This window comes from Podarcis cretensis (genome assembly GCF_951804945.1).
Source record: "Podarcis cretensis genome assembly, chromosome: 9".
Lineage (NCBI taxonomy): Eukaryota > Metazoa > Chordata > Lepidosauria > Squamata > Lacertidae > Podarcis > Podarcis cretensis.
The window spans coordinates 18,009,250-18,036,970 of NC_137178.1; the positions used below are offsets into that span (position 1 = coordinate 18,009,250).

Sequence of the window (27,721 nt, forward strand, 5' to 3'; positions counted from 1 at the left end):
CATGTCCTTCCAAAGTGGGGACATAGGTTTCCGGGCAGGAGTTGATCATGGTGAAGATTTGCCAAACCTGCCTTCCTCTTAGCAAGTTTCTCCCTTTTGTCCTGAGTTCGAGTGTCTTCAAAGTCCATGGCACCTTTAGGGAAGGCTGTTCTCCAGTTGAAGCTCTCAGGCCAGTGTTTCCCAGTTGTCGGTGTTTATACTAATTTTTTTAGATTTGACTTGAGACAGTCTTTAAACCTCTTTTGTTGACCACCAGCATTACGCTTTCTATTTTTAAGTTCAGAATAGAGTAGTTGCTTTGGAAGCCGATAATTGGGCATCTGCACAACATGACCAGTCCATCGAAGTTGATGTTGAAGAATCATCACTTCAACACTGGTGATCTTTGCTTCTTCCAGTACACAGACATTAGTTTGCCTGTCTTCCCAAGTGATGTGTAAAAATTTTTGGAGACACAGTTGATGGAATCTTTTGAGGAGTCGGAGATGGCGTTTATAAGTGGGTCCATGTTTCACAAGCATACAGTAAGGTTGGTAGTACAATAGCTTTGTAAAGAAGCATTTTGGTTTCCCTGCAAATGTCCTGGTCCTCAAACATTGCACTTCAATCGGGAAAAAGGCGCACTCGCAGAGCTCAGGCAATGCTGGATTTCGGCATCAGTGTCGGCCCTTGTGGAAAGATAACTGCCGAGGTAGGGAAAATGATTGACATTTTCCACAACCACACCATCCATTTAAAGCACTCTTATACCACTTTAACAGTCATTACTTCCCCCAGAGAGTCCTGAGAATTGTAGTTTGCTAAAGGTGCCAGTATCACAGAACTACAGTTCCCAGCCTCCTTAACATACTACAGTCCCCTGGATTCTCCATGACTGTTAAAGGGGCGTAGGAGTGCTTTAAACAAATGGGGTGGATGTGACCTGCGTCCACAATATCCTTCAGGAAACTCACTCATGACCTATTGCAGAGTCAAGTCCTGACACCTCCCCTCCCTAATCCTAACAGCTTATTTTCAGATCCCAAACACATTACAGTTAGCACCTCCATTTATTTTATCTGCCATGTCATTAGTTAATGGTGGTGCGCTTGTTTGTCACAAAGTACAGCGGATTCAATTTCCTCCCTCCGTCCTCTGTCGAGACACAGCCAGGCAGCTTATATCTCTTTTGCAGCTGGTGCTTCAGGTTTCTGAGCAGAACTTTATCTCCCTGTTGCAAGCGAGATCTGTGTTGACAAGAAAGACCACTGCCATTTGTTAGAGTCTCTGCTGTCAGCGCTGACTGAGTATTGCTTTCCTATTCTCCCCTTAAGCAGAAGGATGTGTGTGAGTGAGCATTTGTGTGTTTTAAGTAAACAGCAAAAGAGGCTTTTATAGATATATTTTGGGTAGATGATAGAATTTGTCATTCCCCCAATCCCTTAGTTTTGAAGCAGTCAATCAGCACATTTATCTGTAGACTTTGATATCATTTGCCTTCTGGTTGTTGTTACAGCAGGTATATTCATCAGATGAATATACTTCCTTCGGAATATATGGATTGTGGTTTTTAAAGCTGATCAATGATAGTTTACAAAACCTTCCCCCTCCCAACTCCCATATTTTAATGTTATTTATTATTATGCTTGTATCCTGTCCTTTAATCATCAAAACAACTTTGTGATATAGGTTAGGCTAAGAGATCCTGACTGTCCCAAGGTCACTCAGTGAGCTACATGGGTGAGTGAGGATTTGAACCCAGGCCTGCTACATCCTAATCCAGCACTCTAACCACTACACCACATGGACTCTCCTTGCTGCCATTCTCTTATTTATGGGCTCATTTATCCATTGTTTCTGTTATATTTCATGATTAAATATTGTGACTAAACTTATTCCTTCTTTAGTATGAACAACTGACACACTTAGAGTGAGTGTCAGGGTTTCAGTATTGTGGGGCACGTGCCAATCCCCACATGCACACATAGGTAGAGCTGTGGTCTAAACCACTGAGCCTCTTGGGCTTGCTGATCAGAAGGTCGGTAGTTCGAATCCCCGTGACAGGGTGAGCTCCCATTGCTCTGTCCCAGCTCCTGCCAACCTAGCAGTTCAAAAGCATGCCAGTGCAAGTAGATTAATAGGTACTGCTGTGGCAGGAAGGTAAACAGCATTTCTGCGCTCTCTGGTTTCTGTCACGGTGTTCCAGAAGCGGTTTAGTCATACTGGCCACATGACCCAGAAAGCTGTCTGCGGACAAACACCAGCTCCCTTGGCCTGAAAGCGAGATGAGCGCTACAACCCCATAGTCACCTTTGACTGGACTTAACAGTCCAGGGGTTCTTTACTTTACCTTTTTTAGGTAAAGTAAAGGGCCCCCTATGGGCCCCAAATAGGGGCCCATAGCCAATCCTTGGAGCCCTCTGGCCCTCTCATCTGCCTCCTCACTGACAGGAGTGGAACTTGGTCATATACAACCCTGTATGAGGTCATTTGACACCCTCCGGTCAGACCTTGCAGTGCCATCTTAAGACGGGCGGGCGTGGGAAGTGACTTGAGGGCTTTGACAGGGTCCTAGAGCTCTCCTACCTCCTACCTCCTTCCCAATGATTAGCACTTGCCCAGCTTGGGGAAGGAGGAAGGAAGACTTTTTTAAAAAACAACAACAACACATTTATCACTATTTATCACAAACTCTCCTATCATTGCACTGACATTGTCTCACCCACCTGTATATATGCCAGCACAACATTGCCATTTTGATGGGCAAACTAAGTTCAGTTTGGAAATAGTTTGAATAAACTTGATTATTTAATAATTGGATTATTTAATCCAAATTATGTCAGACAGAGAAATCCAACCCCCCCCCGCCCCCCCGACCAGCAGCTCTGAGTGGGGGGTTTCATAGAATCATAAGAGTTGGAAGGGACCACAAGGACCTTCCCTCACTACGAGAAGCAAAGCTACAGGGAACCAGGCAGAGGGCCTTCTCGGTAGTGGCACCCTCCCTGTGGAACGCCCTCCCACCAGATGTCAAAGAGATAAACAACTACCTGACATTTAGAAGACATCAGGGAAGTTTTTAATGTGTGACATTTTAATGTGTTTTTAATCTTTGTTGGCAGCTGCCCAGACTGGCTGGAAAGACCCAGCCAGATGGGCGGGGTACAAATAAATTGTTGTTGTTGTTGTTGTTGTTGTTGTTGTTGTTGTCCAACTCCCTGCAATGCAGGAATCCTTTGCCCAACATGGGACGTTTGTATGGGTGTAGGTGTCCCTCTGATCAGAACTGCTCAGTGACACCAACAAAGAAGTGCCCCAATACTCCTGCCTCAACGGTGAGCACAAGTTACTGCTGAAAGTACTATCCCTGCCAACAAATCATTCTATGATTCTACCAGTGTAGAAGTCTTTCAGTGTATCTTTCCCTGTTCTGTGGAACAGGATCCCTGTAGAGATATGGCATGTGCTCTCTGTTTGTACTTTCCAGAAATATTTCTGATTCAACAAGCTTTCCCAGCTGGGTTAAAAGGTCTATCTGCCTTAGGTGCTTATTGTTTTCAAACCTATTTCTAGTTGTCCTTTTTCTGACTGTTTCAGAAGCTTATTTTTAGTTGTTATTATGTAAATCACATTTAGACTCATGTGGATGGCAACTTACAAATTAGCATCATGGCCAGATGCTAAGGCTTAAAGTCTTCTGGACAGCTCAGTTAAGCTCAGTATCCCAAATGCTGAACCTGTTCACAAGGCAAGTGGCATGATTTGTAAAGGCAAAAGTTATTAACGACATCTATTATGTTAAAAAGTTGATTAGATTGAGCTGATCTCTCCTGCTAAGTGAGGCTTGATGCTTTCTGAACTGAGCCGGCAAATGATTTACACTGCAGTCATATGAACGTCTACTCAGATCACTGGATGGAAGAACCTGTCCATTTTGGTTCTCCCAGTTTTTTGTTTCTGCAGTCTTAAACTCAGTTCTTCACATTTTTGCAGCAATTTGCCATTTAAAAAAATCCTCCTGAAAACTCAACAGCATTCTAGTGTGAATCTATCCTAATAATCACATAAAAAGGTAAAGGTACCCCTGCCCGTACGGGCCAGTCTTGACAGACTCTGGGGTTGTGCGCCCATCTCACTTAAGAGGCCAGGGGCCAGCGCTGTCCGGAGACACTTCCGGGTCACGTGGCCAGCGTGACATCGCTGCTCTGGCGAGCCAGAGCCGCACACGGAAACGCCGTTTACCTTCCCGCTGGTAAGCGGTCCCTATTTATCTACTTGCACCTGGAGGTGCTTTCGAACTGCTAGGTTGGCAGGCGCTGGGACCGAGCAGCGGGAGCGCACCCCGCCGCAGGGATTCGAACCGCCGACCTTTCGATCGGCAAGTCCTAGGCGCTGAGGCTTTATATACACATTTTTGCAAGCAATTTCCCCTAATAAGATGAATTGCATGTTATTTTCACTAACATGTGCATTTATATGTACACCTTGCCATAATATGTGGATTTTTGTGGAAAACTGCACTGCAAATTTGGAGAAATGTTAATTTTTAAGGATGCTGGTGCTGTGGTTCGATTATTGTTTCAGAAAGTATAAATTAGCTGTGCTCATCTTTAAATACAAACTGAACTGAATTCCATCTCCATCCCAAAGATGTAAGTGTCACTGAGTTCAGAGGGTAGGTGTGTATGGGATTACAGCCTTAATCCTATGTATATGGCTTTCTTTTCATTCAGGCCTATTTAAGGGGAAAGAATCATTATATGATTCTACACTGCAAGAACACTAGTATTAACCATAAACTTATCTCTTTAAAAAAACAAAAGCATCTGTATAAATATAGCCCAAATTTAGTCAAAGTCAAGTAGGATCTCAGCATCCGAAAGCAGAGGATATAATACATATATCAACTGACCAAGAATCAGGTTTGATATCAGTAGAAAAATAAGTTGCAAATCTTGTTTCCTGGAACGTAAGTGAGGGCACACATTTCAAGGTGTAACTAATCTAAATCCCTTTTACAATAATAGAAAAATAACAGCTACAGCAGTTGTACTCTGGGTGTTGCTAATGGCTATGAAAATTGCCTATTCTTTGAAGATATTTGTCTCGACTGAGAGTGAGATGTGAGCAGGGAAGAGCTATAGATGATTAAAAGAGGAAAATGCTGAAGAGAGGCGTGTTAAAAAGAAAGGGGGGGACACATTATATTATAATGGGAGGATTTGATTCATTAGCGCATGAATCTCTTATGCTCTCTTGGTATTCAGACCAATCATACCTCACAGCTGGCATTTAATACAAGTCATAGCTCTATTTGGTGAACAAAATGTGAAAATAACTTTTCTGAGCTCTTCCCTAACATTTCAGTTTGTGTGGATCATTTATTATTGGCTCCCTTGGTACTCTTGGCTTGGTGGAGAAACAGGCAGTGGAAAGAGTAGATCATTACATTTTATTGTGTAGATTGCGGAGAGCTTCGCCAGCCACCATGAAACAACACATAACTATTATGCAAGCTGAATGGACCATAAATTAGGAACAAAAGCAGTCTCCTCATGCATGTGCAGCCTTCTAAGTTCAGAAATCAGTTTCAGGTAGAATGTTCTAATCAACGCTGAATGCTGGGACTGGCATCTAACTTAGGAGTCTGATAAAAAAAGATGCTAGTTATAGCAGTGTGTGTGTGTGTGTTGCAGAGAACGTACACAAGTTGATGAATGTAGATATTCACATGTAAGTGCTGCCAATCCCCAATAACTTTGAGGAATGTCTTAAAATAGATATGTATTCCCCATGTTCCAGGCGTATGCTGTGGAATGCCAGCAACAATACTAAGGAAGGTGTCATCATTTGGGAATGCATCTCTATGAGTTTTTGAACATTCACAAAAGTCGTCTGGTATTTTCAGCGCTGTCCAAATTTCTGACATCTACTGCACCATATGTGTGCATAACTATACTTGTTTAGGGAATGTGCATCCCACCTTTAAACTTAAACATTATAAAAGCAATGAAGAATAACACAAGCAAAATAAAAATAAAATGCAACAATAAAATAAATCTAGAACTACAGGAGCAGGTTGTTAAAAACAGCAGAAAATGCTAAAACAAAAATGTGAGCAGCCATAAATGTCAAATAAATACACCTCTTAAATAATATATAGAAACAGCAACAAAAACTGCATATAACTAATGATTAAACAACATGTTTCAGAGCCCAATACTTCATGAAAATGCCCTGAAAAATTTAAAAAAACAGCCTTAATCCTAGTGCCCCAAACTCAGCAATGAAAGTGCCTGGTGACCTTCTCATGGGTGTGCTTTCCATAAACGAGGATGTGGCACTATTCAGAGGATGAGCTCTGATGCCTGATCCAGTTCATTCATACAAGGAGTGAGCCACGTGATTTCAATTACACACAAACAAAGGATAAATTGGAGGAGTTGTCTTTCAGGAATTGCCAGTGGGTCCAGGTGAAGGTTTTGGCTATGAACACTAGGAAACAGCTTCACTGAGGGCTCTCTGTGCCAGCTGTCTCTTGCCACCCTTTAGCTCCCCTGATCACCAGCTTACAATGTGCCAGGTCAGAGGGATAGGCACCCATTTAGTATTTTGAGGCTGACTGATCTTCCTGGCAAATCATAGAGCATGGGTAGGCAAACTAAGGCCCGGGGGCCAGATCTCACCCAATCGCCTTCTAAATCCGGCCTGCGGATGGTCCAGGAATCAGGGTGTTTTTACATGAGTGGAATGTGTCCTTTTATTTAAAATGCATCTCAGGGTTATTTGTGGGGCATAGGAATTTGTTCATTTTTTTTCTTTCCAAAATATAGTCCGGCTTCCCCCACAAGGTCTGAGGGACAGTGGACCGGCCTGCTGAAAAAAATGCTGACCCCTTTCATAGAGCTTTGACCAAAAAAAATATCTCTTTGAGCATCATCACGCCAAGCTTGGAGAAGATGAACCAGAACTGTTCAAATCCAACTGTTCCACTTGGAAATTGGAAGTTGCTGGTTTGGCAAAGATCCAGTGCCCCAACCATTTATCAGGACAGCCTACAATGATGTCCAAAGTCTGTTTCGGGGGTCTAATCCAGCCCACTGGTCAGTTTAATCCCGTCCCTGTGGCAGTACATTTCCTGGGGTAAAATCCTAAAAAAAACCTCAATAACTTCAACCCTAAAAAAGCTGAAAAACGTCAACCCTAAAAAAAGCTCTACAACTTCAATCATAAAAAAAGCTCTTTGGTCAGCCCTCACGGCCCTTCACTTCATCAAATCTGGCCCTCTTTGAAATAAGTTTGGACACCACTGCTGTAGAGTGTGTCTCGGCATTCAGCACTTGGTTGCTGCCCAGATTTGAGCAATATAGTCATATCATCTCTAAGACCAAATAATATAATTGATGTTGCAGTATTTCTGTGTCTCAACGTAAGGTATTGTGGACTCTGAGCCAGGAAACCTCAGGTTTGGGTACAACTGTCACCTGATGGATCTCCCAGTTCATTAATGTAAAGCAATGAACAGGATATGACCCCACTTTGCACAACTCCTATGCCGCAAACTGTATATGTCCACAAAAATTAAGGCGATATTTATCCATAATAAATACAAAATAGGAAGTACAAAGCACAAGGGGGCTCCTCAGTAGTTACGTCTAAAAATAGATGGTCTCTATGGCAATATTCCACTATGCCCTTGAAGGTGAAAGCAGTTTTGCTTAGCAGAAGCATCTCAACACAAATGATGGCTCTTTACTAGCTTGATTGCAATTGCCATTGTCAAAGCTGTATGCTCTTAAGCACACAGACTAGACAAATGGTCTTTAACACAACAACAACAACTTGCAGTAGACCGTTTAAAATGCATTTAATGTATTCATTACATTAATGGTAGCATGTTTTCAGCCCATGTATTAAGCTAGGTTTTGCTGAAGAGTTAAGTCACAACTAACTGATTTGCAATTTCAGGAACGTTCTGCTACAAAAAGTGGTTTAACTTTAGAAAAAGCAAATGTGGACGGACAGACAAAATGGAGAGGCTGCAAACAAGTGCTGCAAACTTCTTTCTAAACCTAAAGCACTGCTGTCCTCATAGCAATGGGTTCTTCTTCATTTTCTGACTCAAACAATTCTGGGAAAGGTACAATAATAGGACATCCTGGATTGACCCAAATCAGCCCTATTCAGTTTGTGATCTGGGATTTGATCAGAACTGGTGTGCAGCTTTACTGTTAATTCCCCTGAGTGAACACTTTATGACTGAAGAATCAACTTCCAGAAATTAGAATGTTTATGAATGTTCCAGGACATTACAGTAGATTAGTCAATGGCTTCTGCAGGGCTGCAAAGCAGTTAGGCAGGTAGGCAACATGTGAGAGTTCCCTATAAACATGGAATATTTTATGTACATGCAGTACACTAAATCGTAATGAATATAAATACAGGAATTTGTTGTGGTTGTAATATCTTTTCCAAACCCTTTGGCTCTAAGCATCTAAGCATGTTAACAGTACATTAAAGGCTGACTTTGCTATTGCAAGAAGCACCATACAGCATCAACCAAAGCTCATAATGAAATTAAAGTGCAAGCTTTGCCACTTGGGTGTATGCTACAAATGGACCAGATCAATTTGCTCAATATATTTAGTCCTACTAAAAATATACTAATAACCGTGTATGAGGGCCACAAAATGAGTTCATGAAAAGCAAATGGAAACTTGCTTAAGAACTCTAGCCACACTGCATATGTCCCCAAGGTGCTTTTTTGGAGTTGCTTGCCAGCTAAAAATATGTATTTGCTGCATTAGGGATGCTTGAAGAAGTCAATCTTTGAAATGCCAATGCAAATGAACCTGATATGCACCTCTTGGACTAATGTGTGGATCAGAACTTAATTATTGTACCAACTTTTGCACTTCACAAATGTCCCAGCGCAGTTCTCAACTAAAAACAATAATAATCAAAATACCTTTAATACTCTTTGAATTCCACTTTGGTGGAAACATGGGATCAAATTAGGTGTGTGCAACAGAACTGCCCAGAGAAATTTTTACTGGCCTTATTCAAATTCTTTAGGCTACCTGCAAAATTCCCCGAGTGATTCACCTGATGGAGAACTCCTAAATTCACATCACATTTCAATTTTGGCAAAATGTCAGTGTAAAGCACCTTTTATCAAAGAAATGCTGGTGCTGAAAAGACTGAAAAAGTAACAAGAGGTGTAGGAACACTAGACAGGTTTTATATGGAAAATTGAGAGATTGAAGAAGGCCACTCCACCCCCTACAGTCACTCTCATTGTCTAGGAAATACATTCCATCATTAAAGTGACGAATACCCCATCTGCACTATGCATTTAAAGCAATATCATACCAGGGAATTGTAGTTTGTAAAGGGTGCAGAAAATTGTTAAGAGGTCACCATTCCCCTTACAGATCTTTAGCTTCCAGAGTGGTTTAACAGTCAATGTCTCTTCCCAGGGAACTGTAGGAACTGTAGTTTTGTAAGGGGAATAGGGGTCTCCTAAGAACTCTCAGCACCCTTAACAAGCTGTCTTTGGGGGAAGCCGTGACTGTTTACAGTGATATGATACTGCTTTAACTGTATGGTGCAGATAGTACCTTAAGGCTTAGAGATCAAGGGCACTGAACATCTATCATCAGAACATCATCATGAGTGTGGGAAAATTTTGTTATTGCTTCAGAAAGAAAACTGACCCATTTTCCAAAGTGAGGGGTAGCTTAGATTGCTGTGCCCAAGTACAAATCAGCTATTTTGTTCATTAGAATAGTTTCCTCCCTGCATAACCTCACTGCAATATGGAACAAGTTCAACCTTGTCCCCTTGCCCTTTCAATATATATTCTCAATATGTATTCACAGTTACATCACATCTTTTGATAAATGTTCTGAACATTAGTATTGACAGAGCAGGTTGTAGATATTTACTAGAACTCACGATGGGGAGAGAGGGGGAATTTATTTACCTTCTGCATTTCTGTGACATCTCTTCCCTGCAGCACTTTGATATCCCAAGAGCTCTTCCTCTCCATTATGAGACATTTTCATATCGGCTGAACACTGTAAGTCTTTGACATATTAGCAAAGGCAAAACAAAGTCTCTGAAGTATGTTATGTTTAGAAGACGATGAACCTGCAGAACAAAGAGTGGCATCCACTGCCAACCCCGGCTGAATCATTACATGCCTCAGCCTTCGGTCCTCCAGAAAGTGTAAAAAGCAATGACTACAGACTTTATTATGCAAAATGCATGCTACACCACTATTCACTCTGAGACTAGAAATGCAGGTTTCCTGTTCTTTGTTATGTTAGCTGACAAAACTGTTAGTATTTCTCCACTTCTCTTTTGCCAATCCCTTCAGTGCTGGGAAAGTTGTACTCCTAATTGTGAGGTGCTTCACAACGTCCAGAGCCTTGCGAAGATAAGTCTGTATGCCTGCAGGTGTACTTGTGAGTGCATGCGGCAAGGGAGGAGGAATTGGGACTGTGCTTACTGATCTACATACACTATCACTACACCGCAGCCTCCCCCAACGTGCTGCTCATTATATTACTTGGACTACAATTCCCATAATCCACGACCATGTTTTTGACTATAATTCCCATCATCCATTATCATTGCCCATACTGGAATGGAGCTAATGGGAGCTGTAGTCAGTCCATAATATCTGAAGGACACCAGATTGGGTATGGCTCCTGTACCCTCTAACTGTTGCTCAAAATGTCTTATTAGCTTCTGGTCCATTATCACCTACTTGGTGCCATGACTGAGAAGTAATATTGAACACTGTCATCACCAGTCATATTCTGATTTTATAACTATTGAAGGGCTGATATTTTAGTGTTGCTGTGCCTACACTTCAGAGCTCTCTTCCTGTGGCCATTAGTCAGGCACCTTCACTATCTTGTTTTAAACACCTGTTTTTATTTCAGCAAGTCTATCCTGCATATAGTTTAGTTTTTTAATGTTTTGCTAATTTTATCAGTGTTTCATTGATAATTATTTTAAGTACACTTTTTTAACAGTTTGGAAGCTTTTAGCTGCATTTTACAGATAATTTTGCTGCGTCTCATGCGTCTCATGGCCTATAAACCTTTCTTAATAAATACAAATAAAATAAATTGATCACATGGCCATCCTAAGTGTCCCAGTTCCCGGTATGATTCCATTTACAGTGGTACCTCAGGTTACAGTTGCTTCAGGTTACAGACGCTTCAGGTTACAAACTCCGCTAACCCAGAAATAGTACCTCGGGTTAAGATCTTTGCTTCAGGATGAGAACAGAAATCACACAGCTAAAGTGGTGCTTCAGGTTAAGAACAGCTTCAGGTTAAGAACGGACCTCCGGAACGAATTAAGTTCTTAACTCGAGGTACCACTGTACAACTGTACAGTTGCCAGCTCTTAAAATAAAAGCTTCTGACACTGGGCAGGAAAGGGGCAGAGTCCAGACTATATGAACCCAAAGCCTAGCTAATTTTGGTATATCCAAGAATAGCACAAACATCATGGTGACACAAACCGTGTCAGTGGCAAGTCAAGCAAACACTTTGCCCCTGGTCACACCTCCAGAATTACTGAAATGCCCCCTGACTTCACAACCTGTAAGTTTTGAGGGACATTTTGATTCTCATTTTTATTGGCAGAATGCTGCAAAAACCTAGCAATAAACAGCAATAAGAGACTGGCACAGAAATGGGATGGGATTGACTTATGACTGGTGTTACAGAAATGGATGGGACTAGCTTATGGACACTGGCTTCATGAATGGCTTTATAGGGGGGAAAGATGGTTGGGCTTGTCTGGTTCCATTTCATGTCAACTTTTAACAGACCGATCCACCCATCGCTTTTTCCCATTGGGATTCATGTCCTGATGAGCCAGGAGTTGGCAATCTGGACCAGTTAATGGGAAGACAGAGCTCTGAAGCTGGACTCTGCCTGCCAAGTCTTTACATAGAATTACTGAAGACAGAGACTATCTGAAAACTCGAGAGGTAGTGGCCTTAATCACTACCAACTTCTATGCATTTAATTCTTTCTGCTGCTTGAAGGGGAAATGCTTTGTGGTTTCCTGGGAAAGAAGAGGCATGTAACAGCTCCCTAAGGCACCATGTTTCCTGGGAGGTGATTAGGTCAGCAGGCTCTCAGGTCCTCTTGAGGTCAACTTTAATATAGAGAGAACGAGTGTATGAAAACTGTAATCGAGAGAGCTTTTCATCACAGCTTGTATCATGGAAAATTGACCATTACACCGAATAAGGCAACAGAGACATCTCCTTGCTGCAAGCTTTCCTGGAAAAGGTTATTAGGAAATATTGATTAGAAGTAATAATTACAATATGTTGGTCATAATGGCTTGACTATAGGGAAAATAACTAAACAATTCATCTTTGGATTCCCTTTAAATTATTGTCCAGAAAACAATAGGGAAGTTTTTAATGTTTGATGCTGTATTGTTTTTAATATTCGGTTGGAAGCCACCCAGAGTGGCTGGGGAAACCCAGCCAGATGGACGGGGTATAAATAATAAATAATAAATTATTATTATTAGAGCAATCTGCTAAAATGAGCTATGGAGTATACATCTCACTATGGTGGATATGTGCTTGCTACTAACAGTGCAAACCAATACTCTACTCAGGAGTAAAGCCCACTGAGTTGAAAGAAACTTACAGGTAGCTGTCTAAGTAACGCCTCTCTCTCACACCCAAATCTGCAGGTGTGTGTAATTCTGTCCTGCTCTCTAAACACAAAAGTGCCAAATGCCCTTAGTCTGCAAAGTTATGGATATATTTCAGAAAAGAAAATGCTTCTTAATTAATTGAGGTCTTTCATTAAACATGAATACACCTTTTGAAAAAATAACTGCATAGGCACTAATTGCTAAAATGAAGTGCATTACAATGTTGCCTTCCTTGCTTTTTTGAAGTAAAAAAACCCTCTCTTTTTTCAGTTTTTCGCCAAGGGATATGGTGACTGTACTCCCTTTACGGAAAAGTTAATTAGAATTAATTCAGAATCTGATTGAAATTATACCGAGGCATTTGTAATTCTTTCAGAATTTTTCGTAAGGGTTGGCCCTGAACATTAAAACCACACTTTTCTTAATGCACAAACTAAACCTTTCCAGTAAGAATAATTGTTTTACATAATCATTTTATATAATAATGTCAGTGGGAATCTCTCCTGCTGTCCTGCCTCATGAAATTGATAAATTCAACTAATAAAGAATCAAAAGACTTGGCTGTGAATTTTCAGGAGAGGTAAGGTGGGGGCTTTGTTGTGAAAGGAGGTTCACAGCTTTTCTCATATAGTGCTGCTTCTTTTCTTTTTCTTTTTCTTTTTTGCAGTGCAATGGTTCTAATCAGCCATGACGTTCTGTACATGTAGGGGCTCCCTAGTGCTCTTCAACGTCAGAGGATGCTTTAGGTGTCAAAAACAGGATGGGGGGGGGGGAGATTACATGTGACAATCCAGGCTTCATTTAACATATATTCCACAGATCTTAATACTCAGCAGTATAAATACCTAAAATGTCATTTACCTCAAGTAAATATTGCAGAGCAGAGGTTCCCAAACTTTGATCTGTGGACCACCAGTGGTCTGTGAACTTCATTTAGGTGGCCCGTGTCATATCTATGGGTGTTTTTTGTCTGAATAGGGGAGATTGCACACCCATCACATTGGATATTCATAGTGATTTTCAGTTGTATTCCTATTGCTTCTTTTATTTCATATATTGCATTATTATTTGAATTCTAGCTGCACCTAGACTGCTGGCATCGTCATCTACGTTGTGTGGCACCAGTGTATGTAGGCGGTTGTGTGCCTTATTTTACAAAGTATTGGGTTGTCTCTATGAACGACTGCCAGAGGAAACTCCTCTCATTCAGAGAAGATGGCCAAGTGGCCCTGCAGATGTGGTTTAACAACCTCAGCCAGTGCGGCCTACAGTCAGAGATGATGGAAGTTATAGTCCAACAACACCTGGAAGGCCTCAGGCTTCCCACCTCTGATCTGATTAAAGTAGTTCTTTATTTGTTACTTAGGTCAAGCTTGGTTTAAAGAAGAACCATCTGAATGGAGAGTAGAGTCCTTTGAAGCTGCCTATCCACAGTTAGTACCTGTCTAGCAGAATGATAGACACCTGGTCACAGTCTTTCCCACTTTGGGGAGATGTAGTTATATTCCAATTTTAGTAATTATTTCTAAATTTGCATCTATACATATAAAGCAGCTCATACAAATGTTACCCAGATCTCTGTCCTCTTTTTTAGGTGATGTATTTCCTCTCTTTTTTTGGCAATGTGTAGGCCAATGTGCACATGGAGTCAGCATGGGGCCTTCTGGGTATTTGTAGACTCCAACTCCCAGCAGGTCTAGCCAGCATGTTCAGGGATGATGGGAATTGCAGTCTGACTATATCTGGAGGGTACCATACTGGTCCATTCCAACACAGGGTTCTTTAGCAGATTCCACCAAGACCTCCTGACACTCGCCAGTGAGGTTATGCAATTTCCCCTCTCTCAGTGTTGTCTTATATCCTAGTAGCCACTTCACTGGCTGCTACCAATGAATGCTTGCCTGCTTCATTTAGATATTGTGAAGGTATTGACGGTTGTTGCTCATTTGATTACTGAGAGAAAAGGAGCTGGTAGAGAGGAAGAACTATTAAGCCAATTTCAAATAAAAGGCATTGGTGGGGGGGAGGACAGAAAAGAGAAAAGTCTCGGTGCTGATTGAGCTACTGTGCTGCATGTATATTAATGACATTATCCTTGCACAGTGACACATCCCATAGTACAAGAAGCATTTTGCATCAATCGTTGTCAGCCAGGTTTTCATTACAGTATTTACGAAAGCACTGCGTATCTTGAGCTGAATACAATTCATATTTTAAGTATTCCTTTTTTATGATCGTAGGCACTGGCAATTATTAACATGCAGTGTCTCAGCACAGGAAATAGAAGAGCTCAATGTTGATTTAAAAGAAAGGGCTACTGTGCCATGTTCTCTTATCTGCTTCCGAGCAGATAGAAGGAGCCCAAGCAGTTTAATCTCAGAGCAAAACCAATCCTAGTTTTCCCCTCAGGGGCTGCATGCACAAAAGGGCAATAAAACAGAATAAAACGCTCCCACCCACTGAAACACCCATCCAAATAAATTGATGTCAGTATGAAATGTTCATTACTAATATGATGCTAAATGAACAGACTATTTCTTTTTACCAGACAGGTGAGGAGACACCATGGAAATAAGAGCAATGCAAACAAAAATATGAGGAAATTATTATGAACTCCTTTACCAGTCTTCCCACTCAGTGAAGGAAGTCAGGTGTGAAGCCAGTAGGGGTTGTGGTTGTGGGAGGGGTTGCCCCATGCTGCCCCATGTTCCCTCCACACTCGCCCACTCCCATTACTTAGTGCCTGGACAAAGCCTCTCTCTCTTTCTCAAGATAAGGATTTTCTTCACAGGGGAGGTGCAAGGACTGGCAAGTTGGATGGTGAAATGGAAGGAAAGATGTAGGAGAAAAGAGAGGCTGTTGACTCACCTGGGAGAGGCTAATCCTGGTGAGTCTAGCATGATGAAGGGTTGGTTGGTTTTACGTGTTCAGACCCAGAGACCTCCCCCTTAAATAAAGACACACTTGACTCAAATTTTAGTTTTGGTTTTTGGCAGAATTTAGGCCACAACTTTATTGATTACAGAAGGTGAATGGTTGCATAGGCTCTGGTTCGACTAGCTCCCTGCACCCTTGCAGGCAGCACTGACCCAGGGCACCAGCATAGGTCAGCCAAGGGTTGACCAAACCATTTGAGTCCCTGGATTCCTTACCCTTCACATACGGATGGCGAGAGCGTTCTCCCATCCCTATCACCTGAACCAGTGCCTATCCGCAACCTTACAAGTTGTGATGATTTGCTACGTGGCAGGCGAAACCCAAATGGCAACAGCCAATCAGCCAAGTGGGGAAAATTCCTGCCGTGCCCCTGTCCCAACGACAGATGACACACGACGGCATAGCAAGGTCAATCACAAAATGCCCTAAAAGTAGGGAGAGGTAGGCAGGTGTTCCGAATGCATGAGCCGAAAGAGGAAGCTCTGGGTCACATGCATGGGTCCCTCGATCTGTTTGGACTGTGCCCCATTGGCAAGATTGAACCCAGCATCGAGGGGCCTACCAATCGGGTGTTGTGGCTGTCGAATCTTACCCACCCACAACACAGGAGGTCGGTCTCTAGGTCTCACCGCAACACGTGCCCTCTTTTAGGGAAGACACGATTTAGCATGTCAGTGGCTGGGGCCTAGTGAGCAGCATGTGGAACCAACTGAAGTAAAATCCTAACTGTCTGCTGTATAACTTCCTCTTCCCCAATATCTCATTATAATGTCTGGCAGAATGTGACTGACCTTTAACAATAGGGCCATGACTGTGACCTCATAATGTAGGTGTCTGTCAAATATAATTTCAGGATTTGTTATGTTTTCATCAGGTACATTCTACTCTCAGTGCGCCCCCTCTTGCTTTCTGGCGAAAATATATTCAGAGATTTAAATGCAGTTAGGTTTAAAGCTTAATGGATATTATAAGGTAAATTGAAAAGAATATTCTATCCAAGATTTGAGGACATTGACTTATTAATAAGACTTTGTAATGAGACAGCTTTGCACTACTTTCTGATTCTACCAGCTGTCTGACTTGGGCGCCTGACATACATTTTGCTAAATCCAGTATTAAAGCTTCAAAACTGTGTTCTTCCATTTCCAAATGAAAGGTGTTAAATGGAGGTTATTTTTCAATTAAGCCATTTCTCTTACAGAGAAATGTATGACTGGGAGACAGACCAGTAAAATCTCTCTCTCTTTTTCTCTCTCTCTGTTTTTTAAGGGACATCCTTACAATGGCCAGAGCCTGTAGAAAGCAGAATCAAACTCCCTGCTTGTCAGCTGATGAGCAATCTAAATTCAGTCTTGATTTTTGCAGAGATTGGCTGCACCAGTGATCTCCCCACAGGAAACTCACTTGTGCAGCTGAACCAACCATGACTGAGCTCCCCACCCATCAGTTGATATGTGGGGAGTTCAAACCAACTTTCTCCGGGGATTGGCTGTATAAGCAGCCACCCACCTTCATCTCTGCTTACCCACAGACACCTAATGATGTCAGGTGTGCAGCAGATGGGCATTATCTGAGTGAAGGCAGATTGGGGCATTATGTCTGGTTCTACCACACTGGGTGCTGAGCCTAGGGGGTGCTGCAGGGAACTGCAACTATAACATAGTGAATTGAGCGGAACAGAAGGCAAGAGGCAGGGGCAGGGATTTTCGCCTCGCACAGTGCGCTGCTGAAATTTGAAAAACTAAAGTCTGCGTCTGATTTGGGGGAAATGGCCTTGTAGGCAAAATGGAGAGGCAGAGCAGGTTAAATGTGCCCCACAGGCAGAGGCTCCCCACCCCTGTCCTACGAGGTGGTGTCAACTGAGATTATAATCTTTTGTATTGCTAGTGAATAGCCAGCTGGCATTTCCACAAATCACTGAAGATGCATGTCCAATGGATTTTGATGACTAGAAGTAGTAATGGGGTTGATTTTTGAATGGGGGGGGGGAAGGGTGTGGAAATGAAGGTTTCTGATTTGGAATCCTCAAACCCTTGGCCTTAGTTTTCACCTCTTCCCTTGCCACTCAGATATACTCGGCACCAGCAGTGATGGGACATTTGGAAAGGGCCTTCCATTGTGCTAAATGCTACTGCAGAAGCATCTTAGGGACATGACCCCTGGGAATATTTGATGTTAGTCATACTCAGGAAAGACCCACTGAAAGTAATTTACATGACTAACTTTGATCCATTCATGTCAGTTGGTCTGTTCTGAGTACAACTTTGTCAAGTACAACCATTTGTTTGTTTGTTTTGATAGGTGGTATTTGGTTGGTGTGTGTGTGTGTGTGTGTGTTGGCTGCTGATTAATCATTGATATCTGAAAGAAGGCAGGTCATAATGCCAGTATTATTATTTTGACAGCTGCCATTAGATGAGTGTACATATTTTATGCCAATACACAGGAGAGATGTCCATGCCTTATACCAATTCAGACCGCTGGCCTTTCTTTCTCAGCATTCTCCACACTGACTTGGCAGTGGCTTTCCAGAGTTTCCAGATAGGAGCTTTTTCCAGCCCTACATGGATATTGACAACTGTGCTTCCTTAATAACCTTTCCCCAACAGATGCCAAAAAATCTAAAGTATTTGCATGCTAAAATAAGTTTTCACATTCAACATGTAAATCTGATTTTTTTTTAAAAAAAATAAAATATTGTGTTCAAAATTTGGGTTGTGAATTGGGAAATTTCATTAAATTTAAAATATTTTTGAATATTTCTTCCAGTTCTGGTTTCATTTGTGTCTAAAGAGCCTAACTCTGTTAGGCTCATTGTAAGTCGTTGTGAGATAGCTTTAGTCCAGTAATAGGAATTCTGAAACCTGAAGCCTGGGAAATTCATGCTACTTGGTTAAACTTTGCTCATAAAGCATTTGCCGGAGGATGATTAAATGGCCAGATTGTTTTCATTCTTTCTTCAGGGATGTCTTGCTCTCAGTCATTTTGTCATAAAAATTAAGAGCCAAATCAATTAAAAGATAATTAGGGGGTGTTATTTTCCCCTTTCTTGTCATAAGCACACAACTTGCCCTTTTTGTAGGTCTTCTGATTTTACGGTTGTGGAATTGAACATTTGAGCTGAGGGATAGTTCCACTCATTAACATGACAGCTAATGAACAGGTCTTTGCCAGCGTATTCCTTTATCTGGGTCCCAACAGTTGTTCTCTGTCTGGGAGGAGAAGCATGAACATCAAACCATGTTTAGAAGGGCGAAGGGGGAGAAGGATGTTTTATTTAAAAACACACACAAAAAAAACTATACTATGCAGGGGTGAGTATTTCGAGCAAATCTGTTTCTTCTAACCCCCCCCCCCCTTTAATAATCGGTAGCTTTCTTTCCAAAGCTCATTCTTTGAACTGTTACTAGGAATTTGATTTTGGGGATACAGTCCTTGAAAGTAGGTTAATCATATATGAATAAGTGCATTTGGTTATTATCATTTTCTTAAAGTGTTTTTAAATTATAATGTCAAAAACAAAGGGCATGGTCCACCTTATTTTTTAGGTCATTATTGATCTTGTTAATCTCACATAAAGGAGACTTCCAACTGCTTTAACTTTGGGTGGGTTACACTTATACCCATACATATGGGGCTGAGTCAATTGTTTAAGACCACCTACAAATGTCCAGTTGAGATGCTTAATCCAGAATGTAGCTCTTAATGCGGTTTGGTCAGGAGGGAACATCTGAAGATGCCGTCTACTAAGTCAGAACATTCACACATGTCCTTTGGATGTTTGTACATGTACAAGCATTTGTTCATATAGCCTCTGACTCACCAAGGTCTCGGGCAAAATGTCTTTCCCAGGTAGTTGTGGTCTACTATCTGCTGATACCAGGGACATGCCCAGGGACTTTCTGCATGCAGAAGCTCTCACCCTACCACTTAAATGTGATGCAATGCAAGGAGGTCAAATTGATAAACAGGGCATTAGAGTTTGTGTCAGTGATGATGATATCAATGAGTTACGTTGGGCTATTTTTGAGAAAAGTGGCAGATGCATGCATCACTCTCACAACATTCTGATCATGCCTCTGACTGCTGGTGGATTTTGTAAAAAATATTATTACTGCTTCTCTTGCTTGCCTTTTAAATCCTAGTGCAAGACATAAAAATATTCTAATCTTTCTTTGAATGCTGGGATCCGACAGAGTTTGGGGATTTGCAGTGTGACGAGTTATGAGAAAGTTAATTTGAAATGTGATGACAAATAGCAGCAATAACATCCCACAAAATTTCCCCATTTGCTTCAAACGGTGAAAATAGTAGGAAAGATCTCCAGGTGCCTCGAAGAAGTCAACGTATATTAGTGAAAATACAAATAGCAGCGCATTTTTAAGAGGAAATATATTAGAGCTTTCAGCATTAATCCTTTAAAGTCCTTGCTGTTTCTCTTGGTATTTGTTAGAGTAGAAGCAGGGGACCTTTGAACCGGATGCATGAGACCTGCTTATCTAGGAGAGGTTCCTGTGCACCTGGGGCCATGTGTAGATGACCAGAGTATAATGGGCAGTGATTGAGACCCATGTTACCAGCTCCTACTGGTACGGATGAATTTTCTGCATGGTTGCTTGGACAAAACTGACTCCATGGCTCCATACTTGCATATAGTGAGCATAAAAATGCATATATCTGTGAGAGTTTCATATACAAATGCATTATGTAAGGCAGAATCACATTCAGAGCTGTTATGTATTAGATTTCAAGTCAACTCAGCATGGGAACCACCATAGAGCGGGCAGTAAGTAACTCATCTGTGTTCTAACCTACTAGTCTGCAACTCTAGTGCGTCATAGCTTGTTCCAAGGTGGGTTGCCGCAGAAGCACTACCACCATGCAAATATACAATAAAAGATTAAGAAATGGCTCTCCCAATGTTTTAAGTGGGTCCTGGGGCTGAAATACTATTCCTGTAACCCACTTTGTGCCTGGTAAGTTTTGTTAGGTGGTAAATCTGCCATCTCCTGGCACACTTCCAGTGCTTCACCATATGTGATTTTGATGTACTGTGGTTTTTTTACCAAGCATGGAGGGTATTGATGGAAGGCAGTGTTAGCTGATCAATAGGAGCAGAATTCAGGTGGTTGTAAAAAATGCAGTGACGGTATAGGTGCATCCTAAAATCAATAAAGAAGAGTGGTTCTTAATAAACTAAAATGAAGAACCATTACCCACTCCAGCTAAATTACATTCTGTGTTGGATCGTTCGCAGCACTGGTGAGCATAAAAACAAGATGGTGCAGAAATCAAGCAGTTGACATAGTAACAGATGGAATATAGACCAAGGAGCTGATTTTACTGATTGGTAAATTAGAACAGCAGTTACATAAACTGCCAGGGCCACAAAAGCTGCTTGAAATCATATAAGTATGGGAAAGTGTTGAATGGTTTCAGTTTTGTCACCCTTCTTGGAAACATGTTAGATACTTTGCTTTCCTGAGTGGCATGCTGTTCTGGTGATTTTTCGGATTCAAGAAGTAAGTCAAAATGCGTGAACTTGGAAAGGTATGATTGAATATACTTTGGTGCTTCTTTGGGGGAACCTTATGCGGGTCACATGCCAGTGGTTGGCAGAGTTAGAGGCAGCAATGGGTGACACAATAAATGTTTTACCTTTGTATAGTAGACTAGTTTCTACAGACTCTATGTATCCCCCATCCAGACAAACAAGAGGCATTATCAGAGTGCAAGGCTACATTCCAGCCAGGCAAAAGCACTCAGGGTGAGAGGCATGGCCAGTGGTGTGTGTGTTTTCCCTGGGAGAGTAGAGGGAGAACTCCATGGTCCAGGCAGACTGACCTGGAAGACTTTGGTCCCCTGTGCTGAAGTTTCCCCAGTCCTGTTCTGCATATTAAGCATTCGGCTTAATGTCTTAAGGAAGAAAAGGAGATAGCAGTAAAAGGAAAATCACAATAACCCTTTAAAAATGTAGAGTTCCCAACATCATTTTAGGCATGATTTTAGTTTCTCACAGGATAAGATCCAGAGTCCCCAGGAGTGGAACTCTGATCATGGGCTACTCCTGCTTGAAAGAAGCCATTTGTGCTGGTTCTTCTTCCTACCTGCAGACCCCCCAAAGTTGCTCCATAGGCTTAAGGCTTATGTTGGAGGTGGTATGGGAGGCTGCAGGGAGAGCTCTCAGGACTTCCTCCAGCAGTATTGCTTTTCAGCCTTTTGGCTAAGATGAAGTGTAGGACTTTCTCCAGCAGAAGCTTCTGCTGGATCTCAGTCCCTTCTGCACATGAAAAGAGCCCTTCATTTTGCAGAAAGAAAATTGTAAATAACGCAAAACAGTTGAAAGGAGTTCACTTCTGAAGACCACTCTGGGGTGAGGACTGAAATTGTCTGCTACTCTTCCAAAATGTTAACAATAAAAGATATACAATTTTCCTCCACTGCACAGTTGTCTTCTGGGTTTTTTTCCCGGAAGCTTATTGCAAATGTTTGATCCATTTTGTTGTCATCAACATGTTATCTCAACCAGCAGGACCTGTCTATTGTAGTTCTTTTCCTTTTGTTTTGATGTGGTTGTCCCCATTTTCTGCCTCTTGCACCTTTGCTGCTGCTCATACATTTGTGGTAATGTTTGCAAAAGCAAAAAAGAGGCACTGCACCATTACGGCTCCCAAGTGGGTCATCTCCCTGGGATTCAAGTGCCCCCCTTCTGGTCTCCTCATAGAGCAGGCTTATTTTACAGTATGTGTAGTAGAACACTTCTTGGTATGGCATATTTCCACACACCCTTTACACATATCTATCCCACTAAGTTAATTCCAATGAAGTGCAGAATATGTCAATTTACATGGAGAAAATAGCTGGAGTAGAGATAAGATTAGCTAGCATTTATTCACATTCAACAGGATAGAAGTAGGCCCATCCAGTTGTCAGGAACAGGTCAGCAATAAAACACCTGGTGTCAGTGAAGTTAACTCATTATTCAAAGAAGGCAAAACAGCTCAGGCCTCAATGAGGCAGTTGCAAGGACTGAAGGTCCCTGCCGTCCTACCTCTCTCTAAGACTCCTCCCCCAGCAACCTGTGGCTCTCTTTGCTCCACCCTTTTCATTCCTCTTTGTGTTTTGGGAGTCTGGGGGTGGGTGGGAGAGAGACTCCCTGGCTTCTTCAGCAGCCTGCTTCTCCTCTGCCTCTTGGCCCCCCTCTTCTCCAGCCTCTGCTTCTGCCTCGTGATTCTGGATTGCTCTCTGCCCCAGCCTTTTCCTACTCACTAAACCCTGTTGCTTCATTAGCTTCTGTTCCCTCTGACCACTCATCATCGTCCCACCACCAATCTCCTGGCTCTGAGTCTGCTTCCTTGGGGTTTATCCAGCTGGTGCCTCCCACTTCTCCCCTGCATCCAGCCAGTTCATGACACCACTAGACTAATTGAAACTTGTTTTTTCCTCCCCTTGAAATTGCTCAGCTTTTTCTGACAGTGAGCATCTTCAAAATAAGTCTCAAATTTTTATGTTAGGCAAAATATATCAAGGCTTGAAAGGGCTGGTTTGGGGAAGGGCTATTGTTTAGTGACAGAGCACATGCTTTGCTTCTGGAAGGTCCAAAGTTCAATCCCTGACATCTCCAGGTAAGACTGGAAAAAATTTCTGTCTGAAATCCTGGAGAGCTACTGCCAGTCATTTTAGGCCAGCCTTCTCTAGGCCTGTGACCACCACTTGTTTCGGGCTGCAACTCCCATCATCTCCCATCCAGGGTGATCAACTGATAATGGGTGTAGTTCAACATACCCGTATTTTTCGCTCTATAAGACGCACCAGACCACAAGACGCACCTAATTTTTGGAGGAGGAAAACAAGAAAAGAAATATTCTGAATCTCAGAAGCCAGAATAGCAAGAGGGATCGCTGCACAGTGAAAGCAGCAATCCCTCTTGCTGTTCTGGCTTCTGGGATAGCTGTGCAGCCTGCATTCACTCCATAAGACGCACACACATTTCCTCTTACTTTTTAGGAGGGAAAAAGTGAGTCTTATAGAGCAAAAAATATGGTATTTTAGGGCACTAAGTTGGGGGAGGGTGTTGTGGTTAATATGGAGCTAGATGGTCCAATGGCCTGACTTGGCACGAGGAATATTTCCTATGCGCTTGGATGAACATTCTTGGTAGCTTTACCAAATTGCACCAAAAATGTCTACTGCAGCTCCTTAGAAGTGACTGCTCCACTAAAACATACCCAGCTCTGCAATGAGTGTGTGCCCTTCACTTGCCCAGTGCTCCCAAAATAAATAGCTGTTAATAAAAGCTAAGAAACAATAGAAGTAGAAAACTTACAAAGCATGCAGCTTTGGGGAACTCTGAACTTCAAGCACCGCAGATCAAAGCAGCTTTTGTGGCTTCCTTAGATTTAGTTTCAAGTGGCCGTATCTGAGTTCTTAAAAGAAGCAGAAATGAACACGTCAAAAGACATCCACTGTGCCAGTTTGCACTGAATCTAGGCTAATATTAGTTGGGTTTTTGAAGTATATGTAAATGCCAGATTGAAGTAGCAAACAAATTGGGAAAGGATAGAACAAACGTCTAATTATAGTGGCTAATAACTTAAAGGACAGAGTACAATGGACTCCTGTTACAGCTAGTTCTCACACATGAACTGAAGCTTTAAAATGGTAACGTTACTCTAGCTACTGAAAGGAGACAAACTGAAATGTGCTAATTGCGGTGTGAGTTATGACATACCTTTTAAAGAACTCCCTTGAAAGTTTGCATGGTCTGCATCTGGGGAATGAAGCATATTTAGGCTTCTCTCTGTCACTTCTTTTTTCTCTCAGCCTTTCATGCATGCATAGTTTAAGAGATTAGCATGAATAGATTTTCGAGTTGCGTGTATGAGAACCTGACATTGTGCATTGTGCTGTGTCTTTACAACAGAAGAGAAGCTTTGCTGGTTGAATTTTACCTTTCAGCAGATGAGTTTTCTTTCTAAAAGGAAGGTTTTTAATGTGTCTTCTCTTGGGGGAGAAACATAATTGCAGGGACGGGACGGAGATTGCATCCTGGTGCTTCTTTATAATTTAATATGGGTCAGCTTTGTGTGCAAGTGAGGGCTTTCCCTGGAGAACATGGTTGGGACTCTGATCTCAGTTTTGGACCTGTTTTATGTTACAAGGAGGAGGGAGGGCTCCCACTTCACTGTGGCTCAATTTTACTCCTGTTCAAGAATTTATCAGAATGATAATCATGCCATCATGAGGGTAGGATGACTGCTGAGAGTACTTTTTCTAATAATGTCACTAATACCTGGGGGAAGTGCAACATTGGTGTGAGAAGTAGCCTGACCTACCTAATTACTTTCCTTAGAAATTCCATATAGGAAGCTGCCTTATAGAAAGTGAGATATTTTTGTCACTGAGCTTGTATTATTTCTGTGACACAAACTTTGGGAAGAGGCATAGCTCAGTGGAAGAGCATCTGTTTTGCATGCAGAACGTACCAGGTTAAATCCTCTAGGGGAAACTGGTAGAGCATCCATTTGAAATGTTGCAGTGCCACTGCCAGTCAGTGTAGACAATGCTGAGCTAGATGGACCAACAGTCTGATTCAGCATAAGGCAGTTTCCTGTGCTCCTAAGACTTACCAAAAGGTCCCCTGGGTCTGAGAGGGAGACATTTCACATGTTACCTGATCCTGGAGTTATAGCATGCTCTCTACCACTGAACTATCACAGCGACTGCAAAAGTCCTCCATCCTTTGCTTAGTATGCCTAAGGATTTCTGACAGCTTTTGATATTTGTCTCTGTCTAAAGCAGCCATCGGTGAAAATGCCTAGTCTGTTGCAAAGCTGCAGACATTACAGGGAACATTTTGCATCCTCCAAGCTGCCTTGCTGTTAATACGTTCTGTTACTAATATTTCATCTCCTCCCTTTTTCTGTTTTCTTTGCCCCAGGCTACATATCTAAACAAAATGGTGAGCCAAACTCTCAACACAAAGGACAGAAAGTCAGCACATACACCCACCGAGGACCATTTTAGATATTTGCCGGGCAACCAAGTAACCTCCCACGAAAGCAAAAGCTGCCAGCTGTCAAGTGTGTGCCTCAGCAGCCTCCTGAAAGAAAAAGAAATTGTGGAGGTTCTCAAGCACACAAGAGAGACTTATGAAGCCCTGACTTCAGAGGTCAGCCAGAACGGCTTAGAAGGAGAAGCGCAAAGTGGCTTGAGACCGACAGCCAAGGCCGAGAATCTCCCTGCTTTTCCCGGGGCTCCAAAAGATCAATCGCCTGTCCCTCGGCAACATTCCACTTTCATAGGGAGGCTGGGACAGCCTCCGAGAGGACCAATCTCCTTACACATGTACAGCAGGAAAAACGTTTTTCTTCACCACACCCTTCACACATCTGAGCTTCAGACTTTGGGCCAGCAAGATGGGTAAACAGAATTGGCACGTATTTATTGAAGACAGAGTCCTACATCTGGCTTAAGGGGCCACGATGCTAATTTAAAACTGACTTTTTAAGTTCTCATCAGCTGCTACCTACATACTGTTTTGAAATTAACTATTGTTGTCTATGAAATCCCTGTAAAGTAAGGACTGGGAGTGGGGAGGTGGGAAGCTGGGTGGGGGCGGGGGAGGCTAGCATGACTTAAATGAGTAGTTGAATGTCTTGCGGAATTCACCCGAGTGTGAAATCCTGGATTTAAGGAAGTTGGTGACAAAAGCTCTACTGGCTTCATAGTGAATGGATGGGACCATCTCGATGGAACGTCCAAAAGACGCCCAACGTTTGTGTGTGTGTGTTTCCCTACCGTCAATCACTTGCATACCTAAGATTTCTGAACACTATGTCAAATATAACATTCTGTTCTTTTAATAATGTTACTGTGAAAGTAGATGTGAGGAATGAATAGAGAATTTAGTAAAAGGGAAGAAAAAGAAACTTCCCCAATGGTACAAATTCAATTGAGGAGGTTTCAACAGTCTGGTTGGTTGTATTTTGGTTTCATTATGTACAGTGAAGCTTTTCTCACTCATCATCAGACACAGCCTGGTTGCCCTTTCCATCTTGGGCAAGAAGCATAACAGTTTATTGGGATACTTGAATGAGGTGATGAGCCTCCTCCCCACACTTAGAAACCTTTTGAAAAAACCTAATGCAGCTGGCAGAAAGTGTGACAGAATGTCCCCATCATTTGCACAGCTTATTCCCTTACATGAGATGCAGCAGTGGCCGCCTACTAGAATGGTTTTAAAAGAGGATTAGACAAAGTAAAGCAAGGTTATCAATGGCTGCTAGTCATGTTGGCTGTGATCTCTTTCCACTGTTGGAAAGAGGGTTGCTGGGAATCACAAGAACGGAGAGTCCTATAGCACTCAGGTCTTGCTTGTGGAAATTACTTTACCAGGGTCATGAGTGGATTTCCCACACCAGACAATGTGTGTCCAAATGGAAGTTGACCACTTTGTCATGGAGAATGCCGTATGCCATGATGGTGAGTAATATACAATGTCAGTCATACTCAAAGCAGTCCCATTGAAATCAATGGACAAGTACATAAATTTCAGTGGGAAAATTCTGAGTATGGCTTAGTTTGATATCAGTCTTTATTCAGGGATTGATATAATATCTGTAGTGGGATACTACTTCAGTATTTGAGGCCAGGTTCTAGAGTTAGTTTGCCAGGCTTTTTCAGTATCTCTTTATTTACACTTGTTTTGCTAAATCAGTATGTCAGTAAATGGAAACGGAAGTATTGGATGCCATCAAATTTAAGAAAACAGTGGATTTCTAAAGCTGCATTTGCCATTGATAAACCAAAATGCTGTAAGAGAAGAGTGCTTTGCAAGGGGCCACATAACTTTCTTTTTAGCATCATATCATCATAATGGCATACAGAACACTGTTTTTAAAAGAACCAGAAATGATTCCACAATAGCATACAAGGTCTTTGTCAATGTCTTTATCAGGCTACTTAGCTAAGGTGGCCAAAGGTGGCAACATTGCATTAGATTCTCACCCCAACTGTTCTATATTCTGTGTTGAGAAGCAGACGTGCATATTCAGATCCCCTTACATATTCTGAATTGTGAGCAGAAAAGCATTACGTG

General features: G+C 42.1%; 1 protein-coding gene across 4 annotated transcripts in view; it reads left to right on the forward strand.

The window, feature by feature from the left end:
- CCSER1 (coiled-coil serine rich protein 1) overlaps positions 1-26,214 on the forward strand; it is a 725,174-nt gene extending 698,960 nt beyond the window's left edge. Inside the window, exon 10 of one of the 4 annotated variants that reach the window (XM_079990786.1) lies at positions 25,562-26,214. In XM_079990786.1, the coding sequence (XP_079846912.1) occupies positions 25,562-26,047 (486 nt within the window). In that variant the 3' untranslated portion in view covers positions 26,048-26,214. Of the gene's footprint in view, positions 1-4,563; positions 4,581-25,561 lie in introns of those variants that run through there. The other 3 variants (XM_079990785.1, XM_079990787.1, XM_079990790.1) reach the window with 3 other exon arrangements.
- Positions 26,215-27,721: the final 1,507 nt, after the last annotated feature.